This window comes from Sarcophilus harrisii, chromosome 3 (assembly GCF_902635505.1).
Source record: "Sarcophilus harrisii chromosome 3, mSarHar1.11, whole genome shotgun sequence".
NCBI lineage: Eukaryota > Metazoa > Chordata > Mammalia > Dasyuromorphia > Dasyuridae > Sarcophilus > Sarcophilus harrisii.
The window spans coordinates 215,466,504-215,485,954 of record NC_045428.1 but is presented as its reverse complement, the minus strand read 5'-3'; the positions used below and the strand labels follow the sequence as shown (position 1 = coordinate 215,485,954).

The window sequence follows — 19,451 nt, the reverse complement described above, 5'->3', positions numbered from 1 at the left end:
TAAATTTCAGCCTAAGTAGGACATAACTAGTGTGTTATGAAATAAAGAAATGGATAAAAAATATCTATAAGAGATAAAGGGAAAAACACCAGACATAGTGTGAGATGCCAATTTTGCTTTGGGTTTTGCCTCTGACATTTACTAATTATTTGGGAATGGATCCTGTTTTCCTATTAGATTATAAGCTAGGGCAAGAAACGTCTTACCTAATTTTTCCATCTCATTCAATACAATCAACAAAAAAATAAATATTTATTGAGCACTTAATATGTGCCAGCCATCATGTTAAGCACTGGGGATACAAAAGAGGCAAAACAGTCCCTATCCTGTATTATACATGCCGATAAATATACATAAGACAAGCCCTATATAAGATAAACTGGAAGCGACTAATAGAAAGAAAGCTTTACCCAACGTAGTTTCTTCAAAAATACTGAATTAAACATTTATTCATTATCAGGATGCTCACTTTTCTCATCTTAAAAAAAGGAGGAATTACATATAATGTTAGTATTGCCTACAACACAAGTTGTGAGAAAAATTCTCTGTAAAATATAAATTATCATATTATGTGAATTATTATTATTATTGTTTATCATTAGTACAGGGGCTGGCACATAGTAGGTACCTAATAAAAATTTGTTGATTGGCTATTGAGTGAATTTGAAAAGGTGCTAGAAGGCTATCTGCTTTCTGCTGAGGCATGTGTTCTTTACTTTGTCAAGAAAATTTTACTCCTTAACTTTTTCTGGATATGTGACAGCTTTAGAGTGTCTTTTTTTACTTTTCCTTAATTTAGAGATGGACAATATTAAGTCTTAAAGAACTACCATCACTAAAAGTATTTACTAGGTCTCCACAACCACTCAAGAAGTGCATAAAATAATAGAGATATTCTAAGTAGCTCTATTAGCCCTTCATAGAGGTGACTAAAAGCTTTTTAGACCCTGGATATTCTTAGATTTTTCTGCTGATTGAATCCTTGAAGATACTAAGGAACTTAAAGTGATGCAAAATATAACTTCCCATTTGCTTAGCTATGTGAGACACCTGTCACTAAGACTTCGTGTGCATTAGCTTCTGATTAACTGCTGGGAGTAATACAAATCATTGGTGATTAACTATAGAACTGGGTCTGTCCTGGGATTTGCTTATCTGAGCAATCATCTCTATTCTGAATCCTTCTCTAAACAATCAAGATCCAACTGAGATCTTTTACAGCATGCACTGGGTTTCCTTTCTACAAATTTGGCAACAAGCCATTCTTGACAATGGCTTCATTCATGCCATAGACTTCATTATCAGAAGTATATTCCTTCCATGAAAAAGTTCAAGGGTGCCTTAAACTGTTTAGGATTAATGGTGATCCAGAGATCTAAGATTTACCAACCCTTGGTATTCTTGGAGGAGACTATAATTGAATGGAAAAGTGGGAAGATCAGAAGGTCCAATCCCCTTATTTCACACAAGAGAAATGTGAGGACCAGTGTTTTAGGGAAGTATCTTGCCTTAAGTCAGACAGGTAGCAAGTGACAGAGCTGGAATATGAACCCAGGTTATCCTCTGACTCCAAAGCTCAAGAACACTTTCCATTATAGCATATTGCCCTCCTCTCAAAACTATTAAATGTCCTTCATGATCCTATGAAGAAGAAAGATAATTTGTATAAATGTGATTCAAAATCTGATTATCTATCAAATATTTTATATGTGTTAACACTATTAAATTCTAGCTTCATGTTAAATAGACTAAGGCAATTCAAGAAGTCAAAATAATTTCAGGAAAACCACAAATCATATGCAAAAATGTAAAACATTCTCTGAATCTTTAGGTGGATGAGTGTCTTATAATAGGAATCAATGATATGTTCGATTTAACTGAACAATTACTATTAGCACTTTTTCCCTTTTCAAATTATTTTTCATTACTTTGTATATATTTTGTATTTACTTACATTATATCCCCTATTAGAATGTAAGCTCCTTGAAGGTAGATATTATCTTACATTACAGAATATTTATGATAAGAAATGAGAAAATATATCATGCACAATTTATGAAGAACAAAAGTTTTAGAAATTTAGAAAAATACTTTCCTCTAGGGACCTACAAGAAGATGTAAAATGGAAGTTAGCAACTAGTCAACTTTGTCTGTAGTATAAGTTGAATGAAGTTGAAGGAGGGAGTAAAGGAAGATGAGCTTTAAATGGAAAACTATAGACAAAACATAAATGGTCTAGAATGCCAGCAGAATACATTTAGAATTTATTCACAAAGTATTGGGGAAGTGTTGAAACTTTATGAAGGGAAGATCAAAATGCTGGGAGATTTTCTTTTAAAAGATTATTCTTACATGTTTCTGTGCTTTGTACTTATTAGATGCTAAATATATACTTACTAAATTGAATTTTCACTCTGAAATTAAATAAGAAGATGGAGATGGAGAAAAAAAACTGACTTAAGTCATGGTGTAAGTTATAGGATAAATGCTATATTCTAGTTAATGTGGGTTTAAGTTTAGAGGCTTTAGAAAATCTCCCTCTGGGTAAACGTTGAAGCTGTGATTTTGAATCTATCTGATTAACTGGACAGTGAACTTTTAAATGAAAATATAGGATGAGAAGCTGTTTGAAGATGGAGATAATTTTTGAAGTATCAGAAAGACATAAAAATAGAGAAAAGGATGTATACCTTAAGAAAAAAGTGAAGATTACACATATAGATTTTGAACAGTTAGGCTGTGGGAAGAGATAATTAATAGGAAAATAATATATAGACAGAATAAAATATAACCACAAATAACAAAAATAATAATCTTAGGAGATGGATGAGGAAGCAAGATGAAGAAAGGGGAAAAAAAAGTAAAGAGTAATGAGGAGGAGAACCATGATAATTTAGAATCAAGAAAGTCAAATAATTAATATATTCAATCAGGAGAAAGTGGTTAACAATCTGAAGCACAATTCAATTTAAAATATTTCTACTAAGCATCAAAACAAGGTGGCAGGCAGCTAATAAGTGGATTTCAAAGCCATCAGTTTCATTTTTCTCCTGGTTCTGATTCTAACCTTAAATAATTTTGTATCATGCCCTAGAACTATTAAGTTAGAAGAGTAAATAATACCTGCTTTGTAAATCATCCATATTCAGTTCTCCTACATAATGGGTGCCTGATGACACTGTTAGGATTCTTGCATTGTGGCTTGAAGAGCCTGTCTGCTTGAGGATATCCAAGAGAAGATTTGTCAACAAGAAGTGCCCCAAATAGTTCACACCAAATTGTTCCTCAAATCCATCTGTAGTCTTTCTCTGAGGAATCATCATAATTCCAGCTGGAAAGCAAAAAATCATACAGGAAGAAGTTACTCAAACAAATATAAGAAAGCAATCTTAGATGTATTACATAATAGAAGGTGAGTAAAGATGGAGCTTGAGAGACCTGAATTCCCAGCTCAATTCTTAGCTATTTGGCCACAGGTACTTTCCTCTTCTAAAAAACATGATGGATTGGGTGAACATACGGTCCCTTCTGGCTTAAAAAAAAAAAAAAAATGTGATTCTCTGTTCTCTTAAAAAATAAAAGAAAGAATCACAGTCAAAATGATCTTGAGTTATATAAACCTTCTCCAGCTTTGAATTCAAATCTGGCTTCAGACACTTACTAGCTGTGTAATCTTGGGCAAATCAATTAACCCAGTGTGTCTCAATTTCCTCATTTTTAAAATAATCTGAAGAAAAAAGCGGCAAACCATTCCAGTAACCTTGCCAAAACAACCACAAACAGGATCACAAAAAGTCAGACATGATTGAAACAAATGAATATCAAAAAATGTGTGAGTTCCTCCTACTATACATTTACTTGTGCTGCTCCCTGGCCAAAATTATCCTTTGCTTACTGAACCAACTCTTGCTTCCTTGCTTGCTGAAAATTCCACTACCCCATGAAATATGCCCCTATGGTCTAATGTTTTAGGATTAACTGCATACTCTTAATTTTTACAGTATACTTTCACCTCCCAGACATGTGGGGAGTTGAGTATCTGAATTTGGGAATTTTGAAAAGGAATGCCAGTTGGGATGCCAAGATGCAGCCCCAAGAGATAAGGAACCAGCACACACCCAGTGAATGCAGAAATAGTGGAGTAGGGAAGCTGCTAGCTGCAGGTACTTACAGGAGAGTAGAGTTCTTAGTTTGGAGTTCCACACCAGAGGGGAGAAGTAAAGGACCTGGGGCCAGAGGCATCATCCCCCATATCCCAGGACTAAAGGTAATTACACTAACAATATACTCTAGAATGAGCAGGCACTGAAGAAAAAACTCAACTATAGAAAATACTTTGGGATTACTAAAGACCAAGATTCATCTTCAGAGGAAGATACTGAAATATAAAAAGCATCTCCTAACCCAAAGAGTATCATTAAATGTTCACCTGTCCAAAAAATAAATAAATAAAAACTTTAAAAATCAGGAAAAACTAAAAAGAAAAACTAAAACTAAGAACAATTTAAGAAAAATGAGAAGATTATGAAAAGAAACCAAGTAGAAAAGGAGATCCACAATCTTAAGGAAGAATATAATTCCTTGAAAACTAGAATTGGGCAAAGGGAAGCCAGCATAGTTATAAGAAACCAAGAAATCATAAAACAAAATAAAAAGAATGAAAAAATAGAAGATAATGTGAGATATCTCATAAGAAAAACAGACGATCTAGAGAACAGAGCAAGAAAAGACAAGAAAAAATGGACAACCTGAGAGCTACAATCAAAACAAATACAATTTGATACAATAATACAAGGAATAATGAAAGAAAATTGTCCTGAATTATTAGAACAAGAGGAGAAAGTAGAAATAGAAAAAATGCACCTATCACCACCACCTGAAAGAGATGCTGTGAAAAGCTCCAGAAACATCATAGCCAAATTTCAAAATTCCCAGATCAAGGAGAAATATTACAAGAAACAAGAAAAAACAAATAATTCAAATATGGTGAAGCTACAATTAGAAACACATAGCATCTAGCAATGGCATATTAAAAAACCACAGGTCTCAGAATACTATATATTGAAGAGGAAAAGAACTTGGAATGTGGCCAAAAATATCATACCCAGAAAAGTTAAGCATAATTCTGAGTTTTTTTTTTTAAAGGATGCTCAATGAATTGCCACTTTCAAGATTTTGTTGCAAAAAAGACCAGAATTTAACAGAAAACAGCATATAAGATCCAGGAGACATACAAGGTAAATATCAAAGAGTAATTTCAAGGGACTCAATAAGGATAGCTGTTTATGTTTTATATATAGAAATATAAATCATAATCTAAGATTGTCTTTAGTAAGTTGGTAGTTTAAAAGAAAAATTGGAGTATATAGCTTAATATGATGTGATTCTAAAAAGTTAAATCATGTAGGAAAAGATAAAACTATACAAATGAAATACAAGAGCAAGAACTGACATAAAAGAATCAGATGGGGGAAGAAGAGTGGTAGTTCTGGAATGCTACTCACATTGGGAAGGGTTAAAGAGAGAACAATACATATATCTAGAAGGTTATAAAAGTCTTCTAAATTTATAAAGAAATAAGAGGGGGAGGGAATAGAATAGGACTATTGAAGAGTGTGCAGTCAATGGGAATGGGATAAGGTGTGTAGATTAATGTTAAGTAATAGCAAAACAAGGTAGCAGATTGAAGTAAAGCTGAGAAGTCAGTAGGGATAGGAAATAAGAGATAAAAACATAATAATGATTGAGAGTAGAAGACATTAGAAAAAACGCAAGGGTAGTGATCATTGATCTCAAAGTTAAAGCTATAACAAATTTAATAAAAAAAGAATAAGAAAATTAATCAATATTGTTTTAGACTATTTAAAATAATTAAATACTATAAGTTTGGAATCTTGCTGTGGTGTAGGAAATGATGAGTTGATGTCTTTAGAAAAATATGGAAAGACTTGGACTTATAAAGGATTATTTCATCTTTTGAGAAACATAAAACAAACATACTATAGCCTTACATAGATGTATATGAATGCATATATGTATATGTGTGTATAATTATAGATATCTGTTTAAATGCATGTGTATACATATATATAAATATATATATATATTTTATCTGCCTATATGAATATATCTGATTATTCTTCTTAATAGAAGAGTACTTCTTAATAGAAGTAGGGAGAGGGGAAAATTGAATAAAGTAAAAAACACATAGCAGAAAACAAAAGAAAAACTATAAGGAAGCAAAGATGGACATCTCTGAATAGAATTTTATTATGTTAAATATTTTATATTATGTTATTAAATTCTATTATATATTATATATTATATTATTATAGAGACTTTCTTGAAATCAAAATTTATTGTCTCATTTAGAATTTTCTCTTATTGCTGTGTAAATAGCAACTTTTTTCTTTTTTTCTATTTTTTAATAAGTTAATTTAAAAATTCTTACAATATATATTGCATATCTTTCTCATCAAATGAAATATGTATAGCATTTTGCAAATCTTAACTAGACATTATTCTTATTATTACTATTATTTGAGATTTATTATATTTTGGATTTATGGAAAGGTGACTCAGATGGTTGCTACTTCCCTCCCACTATGCTATTCCTGCTTTCTACATATTTTCTACATATTCCCTAGTTCCCCACGTCCAGGTGGGAATAAAACTCTTTCTTTGCTAATCTAATTAATCTTTAATCCAAAGGAGATGTAGTAAAATTTTTAGGGAAATTATGTGTATACATACATACATATATATGTAACTATGTGTATGTGTGTTTTCCACTACGTAATCAAGAAGGAAAACTATATCAAGCAAATTATAGAAAACAAAAATATCAAGTATATCTAAATATAGATACCTTTTTTCTTTTATTGCTCTTTGATCCTGTCATATAGAAGTAGAAAGGAAGGAGGATAGGATAAAATGATGTTACAACCCTTTTGATTACTCTTATTTCCTACTTTTCTATTCTTAAATTAACTGGGGCTGAGTAAAGAGAAAAGAATGATGAATCCAAATTCATCTTTAACTGAATGAGTTTTTAACAGTATTAATGTGCAACCATAGGCCTCATGAGGCAACTAGGTGGTACTTTGGATAAAAGGCTGGATATGAAATCTAGAAGACCTTAGTTCAAAGCTAATCCCATAGCGCTTACTAGCTTTGTGATCTGAGGAAGTCAACTTTATTTCTTTTAGCATCATTGTCCTTGTTATCACCTTCAAAATGTGGTACTGAAGATAAAGTGATCTAACCATAAAGTATTTTGAAAATCTTGAAATATTACATAAATGCTGGTTATTAGTGTTATCATTATTATCAGTGTGAAAAAGAGAGACTGACAGAGGCAGAGAGAGAACACATTCTGGCAGTCTGGTGGAGACCATAGACTACTTCTCAGAATATGTTATTCTTAGATCGTTAAATGTTATTCTCAAAATAACATTTTGTTGCCCATATTTATAATGCTAAATTTCATCTAGTAGTAGTGAAAATAAAGATGCGACTTTTCTTATCCAAATTCAGACACCCTACCCCCGCCAAAATCCCCAGACTCAAACATCCACTTAAGAATTCTTGATCTAAGGGGAAATTAATATCAAATAGCTTGATGGAAACTCAAGAGTTCCTCCTTTGAGGTTAAGGACTAATAAGGGCACAAAAGAAAAGCAAACAAAGAAAAATCTTCTTTATATCTTGTGTCATGCTGTATCTTTGTATGCATCTGTCCTGTCTTCCTAGTTAATATGAAGGTCCTATAAAAGCATGAGCAAAGGTTCATGCTCTTTTCTCCATCAAATTGCTTCTACTTGAACATATTAAAAACTAATCTCTCTACAAAGAGTATGAAATTCAGAATTTTCATTAATTCAAGTGAGTTTCCCTCATAACCAGTCTAAAATTTTGGTTATTACACAGAAATTTATTAAGAAAACAATGAATAGGGGCAGCTAGGTGGCACAGTGGATAGAGCGACAGCCCTGAAGTCAGAAGGACCTGAGTTCAAATATGGTCTCAGATACTTAACACCTTTTAGCTGTGTGAGCCTGGGCAAGTCACTTAACCCTAATTGCCTCAGGAAAAAAAAGAAAATAATGAATAAAGAGCAAAATAGATTCAAAAAAGGATTATTGTGAAACTCATAGTTATTATGTAATAGAACTGAATTACAGCATGATGAAGTATAGCATGCATTATTATCTCCCATTAGATAAACGGATTGTCCAAACAACTATACCATTCAGATTTGGCTCCACTGGTGGTGACTTTCATGAGTTACATATTGGAGCACTGGACTTTGGGAAGGCAAAAGGTTAAAAAAAAAAATGATGTAGGGAATAAATTTAAAATCACATGATTCTAGAAGACTATAATATACCAGAAAGGAAATAAAAGGGCTTCTAAATTCTTCTAAAAGAAAAAGAAGCAAGGACTTGGAAAAGGACTGCAAAACAAAAATAAACAAACCACCACCACCACCAAAAAAACAAAACAAACAAACAACAACAACAACAAAAAAAAAAAAACCCTCCAAATTTTAGAGATAAAGAAAAATCTCTTATGAAAACTGGGGATAACAACAAACATCCAACATAATGCAACATAAGAGTTTTGTAATGGGATAGAAAATAAAGACTAGTAAAAAAAAGATGGTAAGAAAATGGATTTAATGAATATTCTCCATGTAACTTTATAAATGAAAAACAAGTAGAGAATGGAGAGAATAATAGCCCACATTTATGTAATATTTTAGGGATTGAAAAATGCTTTGCTTATGATAACCTAATGAGACATCTTTATTTTATATCTGAAGAAACTGAAGTTTTAAGAGGAGGTTAAGGAACTCACATTTTCCAATTCAGGCAAGAGACTTTTATATGGATATGTGGTTAGAGTGAGGTATTAAGGAGCCCAAGCCACTTGCATAATCCCTATATGGAACAGAAATCAATATGTTATAGTAGAGAGAACAATGGATTGAGTGTTAAAGGACCTGAATTAAAATGCTAATTCTGCATGATCACAGATTCCTCTTCAATAAAGGAAGGACATTGGACTAGACTGGTGCTTCCCAAATATTTTTTGTTCATATCCCAGTGTTATTCTTTTCCATGAGGTGTCCCAATTCTGAAAGTTGAAGGTGACAACACTAAGAATTGTAAGATTTTAAAGCCTAATTCAATGTCCACTTCTTCCATGGAACCATTCTAAATTATCCCATATCAGTAATGACCTTTCTTCCCTTAGACCCCATGCATTTTGTTTATGTCACCATTCTGACTATTTATGTGCCATAAAGCCTTGATGAGTCTAAAAAGCTCCATAAGGGCAGGGAAAATATATTAATTTTTATAGTTTCCTCAGTACCCATTATAGTGTGTTGTATATAAGAATTGTTTAATAAACTTATGTTAAATGAAATATAATGAGTGGCTTTCTGATTGCTCTCTAAATATGTACACTGTCTTAGAAAGAGTCATATAAAGGACATAGGTTTAAATTCTGGATCTGTAATTTCCAAGTTTTGTTTCAAGTAATCCTGGGGAAATCGGTTGACCCTTCAGGTCTTAGTTTCTTCATATGTAACATAACAGGATTTAGGTAGATACTATTATTCAAGGTCTCTTCAAGTCCTGTCATTTTTCTTTCTTCTCACTCTTTCTCTGCTTCCCTCTCCCTCCCTCTCTCTATCTCTGTCTCCCTCTCTGTCTCTCTTTCTCTGTCTCTGTATAGCAAATGGGTCGGTATGGAGAGATGGAAGAAGGAGAAAAACAGGAATTGGACAAATATTAGAGACATGAAGCAGCAACTCTAGAATATGCTAGAAATGTTTTTGACACTTTCCCTTTTTAAGCTGTGGGGAATTCTCATGTTGGGACACTGAACATTTCCTCCACATCAACCCAGTAAATACTAAAATATTTCATTTTGCAAATATCTATTCCTAGTGTCTATATCTGAAGTAGAAAAATAGTCATATTCCAGGTGAATCCATGATTTATAAATGAGATCTCAACCACATTTTACATAATGATACCACACTGGCTACAATTTAAAAAGGCCCCATATTCCATGGTGAATTGGATCATTCCACTATAATTCTTATTCTTTTGATGATCACAGGATATTTAGAAATATAATAACTATTCAAGCACACTTTAGAATATTTGGTGAGAAGTAAAAAATGCCTCCGGTGGTGAATCAGAAGTCAATGATAAGAGATGCAACATAAAGAAGGGTCCTCATCTTCATTTATATCTTGACTGTGTTGCTTTGAATGTTATTTTTCTGACTTTTTATTAATTACAATGATCTTATTTAAATAGGAATTAACCAAGAACAATATGTATCATAGGAAAATAAAAATCTTAGAAGCTGCTAATCTCATACATAGCACTTGTAGGTTTGCAAAGCATCTATTTTCCAATAAATTTGAATCTCAGCAACTACAAGGTAGATACTCTATTACTATCTTCATTCTACAGGTGAAGAAACTAAATGACTCTTTAATTAATTCTATAGGATTCTGCAGGAAATGTAACCAAGGCTGGGAATTAAATCTGCCTTCCTTATTTTAAACCCAGCTTATCAAACAATATCATGTATCATAAATTTTGGGGGTGTATTCCAAAACAAGCAAGAAGAAATTCTGCATTTCCTGTAGAAAGATCATGAAGGAAAAAATATACCTGAGAAGTTCTTTCTTTGTTGATTATTTCAAATTAATCCTCATTATAGCTTACTTATAAATTGTTGTTTGCATGTTCCTTTCCCATTAGACCACAAGCCCTTGCATACTTACTACTTAGCAGACTACTTGTACAGCAGATTCTTAATACTTTTTATTTATTTTTATTGTTATGACTATTGATTTGAATCAACTGTCTGGCAGATTTCTTGAAGGCAGGGGCAATGTCTTTTTGACCTTTGCATTTGTGTAATGAGTGCTTAATAAATGTTTGTTGAATGAACAGAATTCGAATGCTTTTAAGGCAAACATTATTCTTCTGGATAACCATTTATTAAGCACCTACTAGAAACCCGTCACTGTACTAAGCATTTTACAGATTTTATCTCATTTGTTCCTCACAAAAACTGTAGAAGATTAGTGCTATTATCATCCCCATTTTACAGTTGAGGAAACTGAGGCAGTTATAAGTTAAGTGACTGAGCAAGGGTCACATAAATAGGAACAGTGAGGAAGTTAGGTCTTCAGGACTCCAAACACAATAATACTCTATCCCTTTCACTGCTTTATCTTTTGAATAGGATTATAAATCCTCACACATTTTCCAAAAATTCAATAATTTTATTGAACAAGTAAGGAAATATTCCTAGAGAAAATTTTAACAATACTTAGAGAATTTTGAGGTTTACAAAGAACTTTACTACTATTTTTTTTAATTCCTAAGAATATAAAGATAGAAAAAAAATATCAGTGTCAACTGGCGAATAATAAATACTGGTTAATGATAGTTAAAGGAAACTCAGAACTAAGATTCCCCCAAAAGCATTTCCAGGTGGCTAAGTGTAAGAGTATATTTTTAAAAAGGAAAGAGGTATAGGGCAGGTGAACTTTCAATAAAAGGATTATAGAATTATATTTTGTAACTATTCAGGGAGCACTGTTTTTCCTATTCCCTATTTATCTTCTATCTCACTGCTTAGTTTATTACTCAAATCTCAAGTTGAGAGGAAACTCAATTTAGAAACATCTAAAAACTGTCTTAGAATACTCATACTCCTTCCTAAAAATAGCAAGGTTTCCAAAGGGCCAATGTACTAGGCATACTATCCTTTTATAATACAGCAGTGACCATAAAACCTCACAACCCCCAATTATTATTAAGCATTTTCTAAAACCAAAACAAAATAATCAAGAAGACAAAAGCTAGAAATCAAAATTGGAAAATGAAGAATATTTTGTGTTAAAGATACGTGTGTGTGTGTGTGTGTGTGTGTGTGTGTGTGTGTAGTGTGAAGGGCAATTTAAAAATATTTAATTGTGACTTTAATTCATATTCTAATTTCTTTGTTATAATGGGGGTGCATATCTACTAAACAACAAAATTAATGTTTCTGCATTTTCCTGTTTTTAATTTTTGTCCAAATAACTATACAATATTCATCTCATTTAGTTTTCAGAATCCTTGTCACTAATTTATAGTGTCCTTAGATCCATCCTTTTGAGTAGGCAATGGTCCCATTGGCCATCATTCTTGTCACATGACCTATCCAATGGATTTTCACATGACAGCCTCATGTGAGTAATTTAAGTAATTAAAATTACTTAATTACTTTAGGACCACAAAGGTTCACATTTCATCAGTCTGGGTACTCATGCCATCACTGTAAGTCAGAAGACTTCTCTAACTTTATAAAAGATAATATGTGTGTATATGTGTGTGTGTGTGTATATATGTGTGTGTGTACACGCATATATACACATACATATACACACATAGAGCTAGAAAACCAGAATTATGGTTAATGATGAAATTATTATTATTATTATTTTTCAAATTGTGTCTTGTTAAATGACATCCATAAGATCCAAAAAACATACAGGGTATCTAAGATTAATGGAATGGAAATGAACAGTGATAAAACTAGGCAGAAAGCAAAGACTGTCCATGAGATATGATACACATAGCTGTCCTGAGCACAGAAAAGGCATTAGGATATGTTTAACATATAGTTTGGAAAAAATAACAATAGAAGTGAAAAACAGTCATTCAAAGGCATATAGATTTGTTTTAGTTGGACCTAGGCAATGCTGATTTGATAGAAGCCATTTATTATAATAATAATTAGTTGACTCTGTGGTACTGTCCAAAGTGACTCACTGATATTTTTCTCCTTCTCTATACTTTTTTTTTTTTATCTGACCCTCCACTTTTCATCGACTACTTAAAACTCAAATTGAGAGAGAAATCAGACTAGAAGTATCTAAAAGCTATCTTAGAATCTACCTGCCCCAACCCCAACAGCAAATATATCAGAGAACTAATAAATTATTCTATAGTAAGTTAATGGACATATTCATTTTCAGTAGCATAAAATCTTAAGAGTCACCATAGTTATTAATTATTAACCAGATCCAAATGATAATTAATCAGAATGTTGGTTTATAATAAAACTTATTGTTAACAAGGATTACCAAAAAACCCAAAAGAATAAAATATATAATACCTCTAAGAGAACATATGACAAATTAACAATTCTATAGGTCAGGGTAATATATAAAATAGAAGCAAAATATTCCACTAATAATAGACTACATAAATCATGTCAATTCCTGATACAAAGCCAACAGTTTCTAATGCTTTAAGGATATCAAAGTTCAAGTAATGGCCACATAATAGAATCTAGTTAAGTAAATATGCAATCTTTGTTCATACAGAGAATTGCTTTTCTAATAATAAAGTATTTTTTTCTCATTTCAGTGAAAATACCAATAAAAAGGTCAGACCCTTTCACTATATTTACTGCAGATTTTTTCTCAAATAAAATATCATTCTTAATTAAAAAGTGAATGCTAAGAAAGCCTCACTTCTTTTAAGAATTATAAAGAAATCCTACAGAAGATTCCTTTACATATGCAATAATAGTACTTTATAAAACCGAAATACAGTGAACTTCTTTTACAGTGAAAATATTTTGTTAAATTTTATAAGAACTAAAAATAAAATTCCAGATTCATGATAATATTTAAATTAATGCTTTCTCCTTCCCTCTTCTTCCCTCCCTCTCCTTTTCTACACCTCTTCTAGCCCCCAATAACCTGATACACAAAGATGCAATATGTCACTAGTTGCATCTAAAAAGAAATCAGTTCATGTGGGCTAATATATTGCCTCTAGTTACTTACTATTCTGGCCCTTCCTGCTATCATTATTTCAGTCAGAAAAGGTCAGAACTGACACACTAGCTAAGATTAAAATGTTGTTGGACAAAGGATTGACTTATTTGAAAATGTATTTTGTAAATAATTTTGCCTAGCAAAGTCACAACAGATTAGCTAACAGTAGGACATATATATCAACTCCTTGCTGGATATATGAATATCATTATACCTGTGTGCTATCTTAGCTAAATGGTATCTGCAAGAGGTATTTAGGACATTAACCTTTTATTCTAATACATATCTAATATGTGAGAAGCAGCATCAATTGGTCAACTAGCATTTATAAAGAACCCATTACATCCCAGGCACTGTGCTAAGTGACAAAGATGGAGAGTAAGGCAAATTAGAGTAGAGTCCCCTCTCTCAAGCACTTCGCTGTCTTTAATGACTTGAATTTCAATCCTACTCCTGTAACTCATAGTGACTATGGGATCCTGAACAAATCTCTTAACTTTTAGCACTCTAAGCAACTCTTTGATTCTATAATTTGTAAACATAAAATAAAATAAAATAAAATAAAAGTGACAAACTGTATTGATAAAAGGAGTTTCTTCATGTGGGAATTCCCTAAACCAATGAAATCCTATATCTGGTCCTTCTCTCTCTTCCTATTTGACACATATCAATATAGCAGCACAGTTTTAGGAAACGTAGATTAAGATATTTCAGTATCACACTGTGCTTGCATCATAGATTTTAAAAGATTCCTGAGACCTAAGAACCAGGAATCATAATTCTCTACTATCAGGTAAAATTTAGTGAGAAATTATGCTATATCTGGATTATAAAGAATAGTGACTATTTCAAGTGCTCAAACTGCAGATTGGATTTTAAATCTTTTTTTTTTTTTTTGATCAACAAGTGTTGACCACCTAACTATTGCTAGAGAAAGAGTGAGATATTGAAAGAGAGAATTTATTCAAAAAGTGCTACTATTTGATAGATAAAATAAACTGCTTCTGTCACCTGAGTTTTATGAATTTATTCAAAGGGAAATTTAAAGCATCTTAACATCAAAATAAAAGTATTTATCTTTCATTAGTTTTTACATCATCCTAGAGGAATAATTACCATTTTTTCAATACATTAAGGAGAATTCGAACTTTCTATGATATGCATATCATCACAGTAACAGATACTGTGTTGAAGCCAAGCAGGTCAGAAAGCATCAGTTTTCTGATGCAACATGTGATTGTCAGGAGTTGGGCTAATTATTCAGAAGGAACATTTAGAGTTCTCTACATGATTATTCATGCACTTCTGAGAAATCTTCCCAGAGTGCAGATGCCGTCTATTTAATTGAAGCTTTTGAAAGGCTTTTAATTCATTTTACTTGAACAAATGTTCATTGAATATCTACTCTGTGCAAGGGATAAAAAATGAATGAGATGCAAAAATGACTGAGATCCTAATCCCTCAACCAGAGAACAAAATGTATGAATATACAAGTAATTATAATATAAGACAGAATATAAGTACAAGAAGATATATCTTTATCTATATCTAGATAGATATAGATAGATATATAGTGTTGTGGTATTTGTACTTGTTATTGAAGAACAGGTAGAATTTCTTTTTTCTTGCTGAAGCAACTGGAGTTAAGTGACTTGCCCCGGGTCACACAGCTAGGAAATGTTAAGTATCTGAGGCCAGATTTGAACTCGGGTCCTCCTGACTTCAGGGCTGGTGTTTTATCCACTATACCTCCTAGCTGTCCCAATAGACAGAATTTCAATAGGAAAAGATATGGGAAAGGAAGACAGATATTACAGTCATAGAGAACAGTAGATGAAAAAAAAAATACAAAGATAGGAAGGTATAAGTTTGGCTTGGAAAATATGAAGTAGTCTGGCTGAACGGAAACAGGGATCTATGAGTTAAGGAGATGCAGACAAGACTATAGAGGTTGATAGGGGCTGATTAATAAGATTTTGAATTATTGATTTAGAGCAAACATTCTTAAGCTGCTTTTTAAAATACTTTTATAACTGTATTTCCTAATAATGATTTTCTTTTGTATCCCTACAGATTTTATTTTACACATTTAAAAGCCTTATAAGAAGGGGTTGCTGAAGCTTCACCATCATTACCAAAAGACTATATGAAGCACAAAAAGATTTAAAAGCAACTGGTCAAAAAGAAGCAGGGACCTCACAACTGATCTAAACAAGCCACTTACTCGGAAGCTGTTCTTGACACAGAAGTGTGTTTTAGAGCAAGCAATGGTTTTCAGGCAAAGACTGACTTCATCGGCATTATTCATTGTATTAAGTATTTTTTGTTCACTTAAACAAACATTTATTAATCAACAACTATACAAAAATTTCTTGTAAATGAATATCACAAACACTTGCAGTTACAATATCTATAATTTAGGGCTACATATATAGCTTCCAAGGGAAGAAATCTAAGCTGTCAACAACTAAATGACAAAATGCTTCAAAATAACACTAATTAGAGAAACTGAAATTAAAGCAACTCTGAAGTTCTATCCCTCATCCAACAAATTGACAAAGATAACCAAAAAAAAGTACATTGACTATTGATAGTGAGGTTTTAGGAAAATAAGCATACTTATATGCTGTTAGCAAAACTATAAATTGCACCAGACATTCCAGAAAGTAATTTAAGCTGATACCAGAAAGTCACTGAACTCTATACCTTTTGGCTTAACAATATCTCTACAAGCCTATACTAGGAGATCAAAGGAAAAGGATGCATACATAAATATAAATAGATAAAAATAAATATGGATGATAGATGTTATAGGTATAGGTATAGATATAGATGACAGATCTTCGTGTGGTCTTTTTTTATTACAGCAAAGAACCTGGAACTTAATGAGTGTCCAACAATTAGGCAACGGCTAAATAAATTATCATATATAACCACAATGGAATATTTTTTATATCATAAGAAATGACTAAGAAAAAAGTTTCAGACAAATCTGGGAACACTTGCAGGAATTAATATGGTTAAGTATGAACAACTAGTAGAGAATTTATATGTTCTAAAGAACTTTCTTTAGATAACTTTCTAAAGAAAAAATGTTCAAAAAATTTAGGAACATTGATTGATATCATGACTGACTATGATTACAGAGAGCCAATGATGCAGGATGCTACCTATTTCCTAAGTGATTGATTCAAAATATAAAAGGTGACATTTTTCTTTTCTGAATGCTATTGCAAATAGTAAGATAACTTGAATGGAGTTGCTCATTAACAGTGGGCAAGCAGAAACAATTTTGTTTAAAAAAATGGAAAACACTTGCCAGTATTCAATGTAAAATATTAAAAATGTATTAATTGAGTAATATCAAAGAAAACATTTAGGTTTTTAAAAAGAAAATAGATTTAATTTTAAAAGAAAACTAAAAACATTTTAGTTTTAAGTGATAGGTAACTTTTTTCCTGAAGGATTTATCCCATGTTTTGCTTTCACGGTAACATTTATGACAGTATCATTTATAAATTTGAGATTTGGGCAAAACTCACCATTGTTGATTAGCACATGAAGAGGATAATTCTTTTTCTTGAATTCCTTAACAAACTGTCGAATGGACTTCATGGAAGCCAGGTCACAGAATAAAAATTCCACTGGAAAAACAAAACAAAACAAAACAAAGCAAAGCATATCTAGTTATCTTTCAAAGATATCATGGACCACAAACAAAGGTTAAAATTGCTTTGACTCAATTCAGTCTGTCACATTTAAGTATAAGGAGATGGCAAAGTTTATGCTGACCAGAATAGAAGTGAAAGTTAAGATTATTTTCTTAATTTATATATATATATATATATATATATATATACATACATACATACATACATACACACACACACACACACACACACACACACATATATATATAAAAGCTGAAATGTGGGCTCAAAGGTTGAAAGGCTTAAGTTTTGCTTTCTAACTTAGATTTTGTTCTTATTTAACTTAATTTGTATTTCAATAAGAGAAGATTTAGGTGGTAAAATTAGCTTTATCACTCTAGCTTCTCCACAAATCCAGTGGGATATTTGGGTCAAGCTCAGAAAATGCTATTTTTTTTGTTTAGGTGCAGGGTACTAATTGGGAGTTAAATGGGAGTAATAAGTTATTTTCTAATTCCATAGAGTGGGTCTGAGCCATGGACTTTTAATCATTACCAGTGTATTAGGATGGGGTGAAACAGTTCTATTTCTCTTGACTGACCTTTAACTATGAACTAAAGAGCTATAAGGCCACATTTGTTCAGGGAAAAGATTTCTAGTTAGTGAATCTGAGCAGATGGAAGCTCTAGATTTATGAGTGTTCAAACCTATGGGAAGAGCCCTAACAGTTTGCTAACAGAGATAAGTTCCCAAAAGAGATCAGAAACATATCACCCAGGAAGTATAGTATGATGTTCATCAACAGAGTATATCAGTAACAAGTATAAGATGCTATGCCAAATGAGTCACAATACAACACAATTTCTATGGACAGGTACAAGTATAAATTTTATGTGGATTTCCATATCTCATATATTTTCTGAATTAATTTATTGGAGAGTGAATTCTATGTAGGTATAGAGAAATCTTATGGCAGGTCTTACTGTCATATTATTTAAATGTCGTTTGTTCTGGATTAATATATCCTCTGAATCATAAACACAGAGGTATAGTTTTGAGAACATGGTATTAACTCGCTGACTGTTGTCAAGCTGATGGAGCTCTTCTGGAATCACCACATATAAATCACCTCATATACTATATAAATGCTTCCTTTACACATTCCATTATGTTATGGAGTTATATAATCATTTATTTTTTTAAAGTATGAAATACTTTATATAGGTTTTTAATAGAGCTAATCATTTCAGTGAGAATTTTATATGCATAGAAATATATGGAATCTAATTAAGACTATATTATAAGTGAAAAAAAAAATCCAATTCTTACAAATTTCTTTCTCAAAAAGGCCTGACACACAATAGTAACACAAAAAATTTTTTTAAAGTTTAAATAAAAATTATGACCATTATTTATTAAATATAAAAATGTATGATGTATTTGAAATAAAACTAACACTTTCAATGAAATTCAGCACTTTATACTACAAATGAATCACTCATGTGTATAGTTGTAGATGCAGTTTATATTTTTAATTATTTTTCTTTTCCATTCTCTTATGCTATGTTTGTGCTCTTCATTTCAATGACTACTAATTGTCATAAGAAGGAAATAGCATTTTATTCATTATCATCAAAGGGAAATGAATGTTTGTCATAAAATATAGGGGAGGCAGAAAGCAACAATCTGAGGGGCCCGATTATTATAAATAAATACTAGTAACTGTGACAAATTTAAATATTCTTTCTCACCATTATTTGTTTGTTAGTCATTTACCAAAAGAGGTTCAAGGGTAGGCTATATTCCTGAGAGGACCTAAATGTAAATTCCTTTGGTACAATGATGGTTCTGATAGCCCTTTTCTTTTTTGTTTTAAGTAATTATAGATTTGCTGTTAGAAAATTCTGAAATTTCAGGCAATGATTTCA

The 19,451-nt window shown here is 31.7% G+C and overlaps 1 protein-coding gene across 1 annotated transcript in view; it reads right to left on the bottom strand.

The window, feature by feature from the left end:
- DHRSX (dehydrogenase/reductase X-linked) overlaps positions 1–17,569 on the bottom strand; it is a 126,832-nt gene extending 109,263 nt beyond the window's left edge. Inside the window, exons 1-2 of the mRNA XM_031959054.1 lie at positions 17,416–17,569; positions 3,124–3,331 (exon numbers count right to left, since the gene is read on the bottom strand). Coding sequence (XP_031814914.1) covers positions 3,124–3,331; positions 17,416–17,554 — 347 coding nt within the window. The 5' untranslated portion in view covers positions 17,555–17,569. The remainder of the gene's footprint in view (positions 1–3,123; positions 3,332–17,415) is intronic.
- Positions 17,570–19,451: the final 1,882 nt, after the last annotated feature.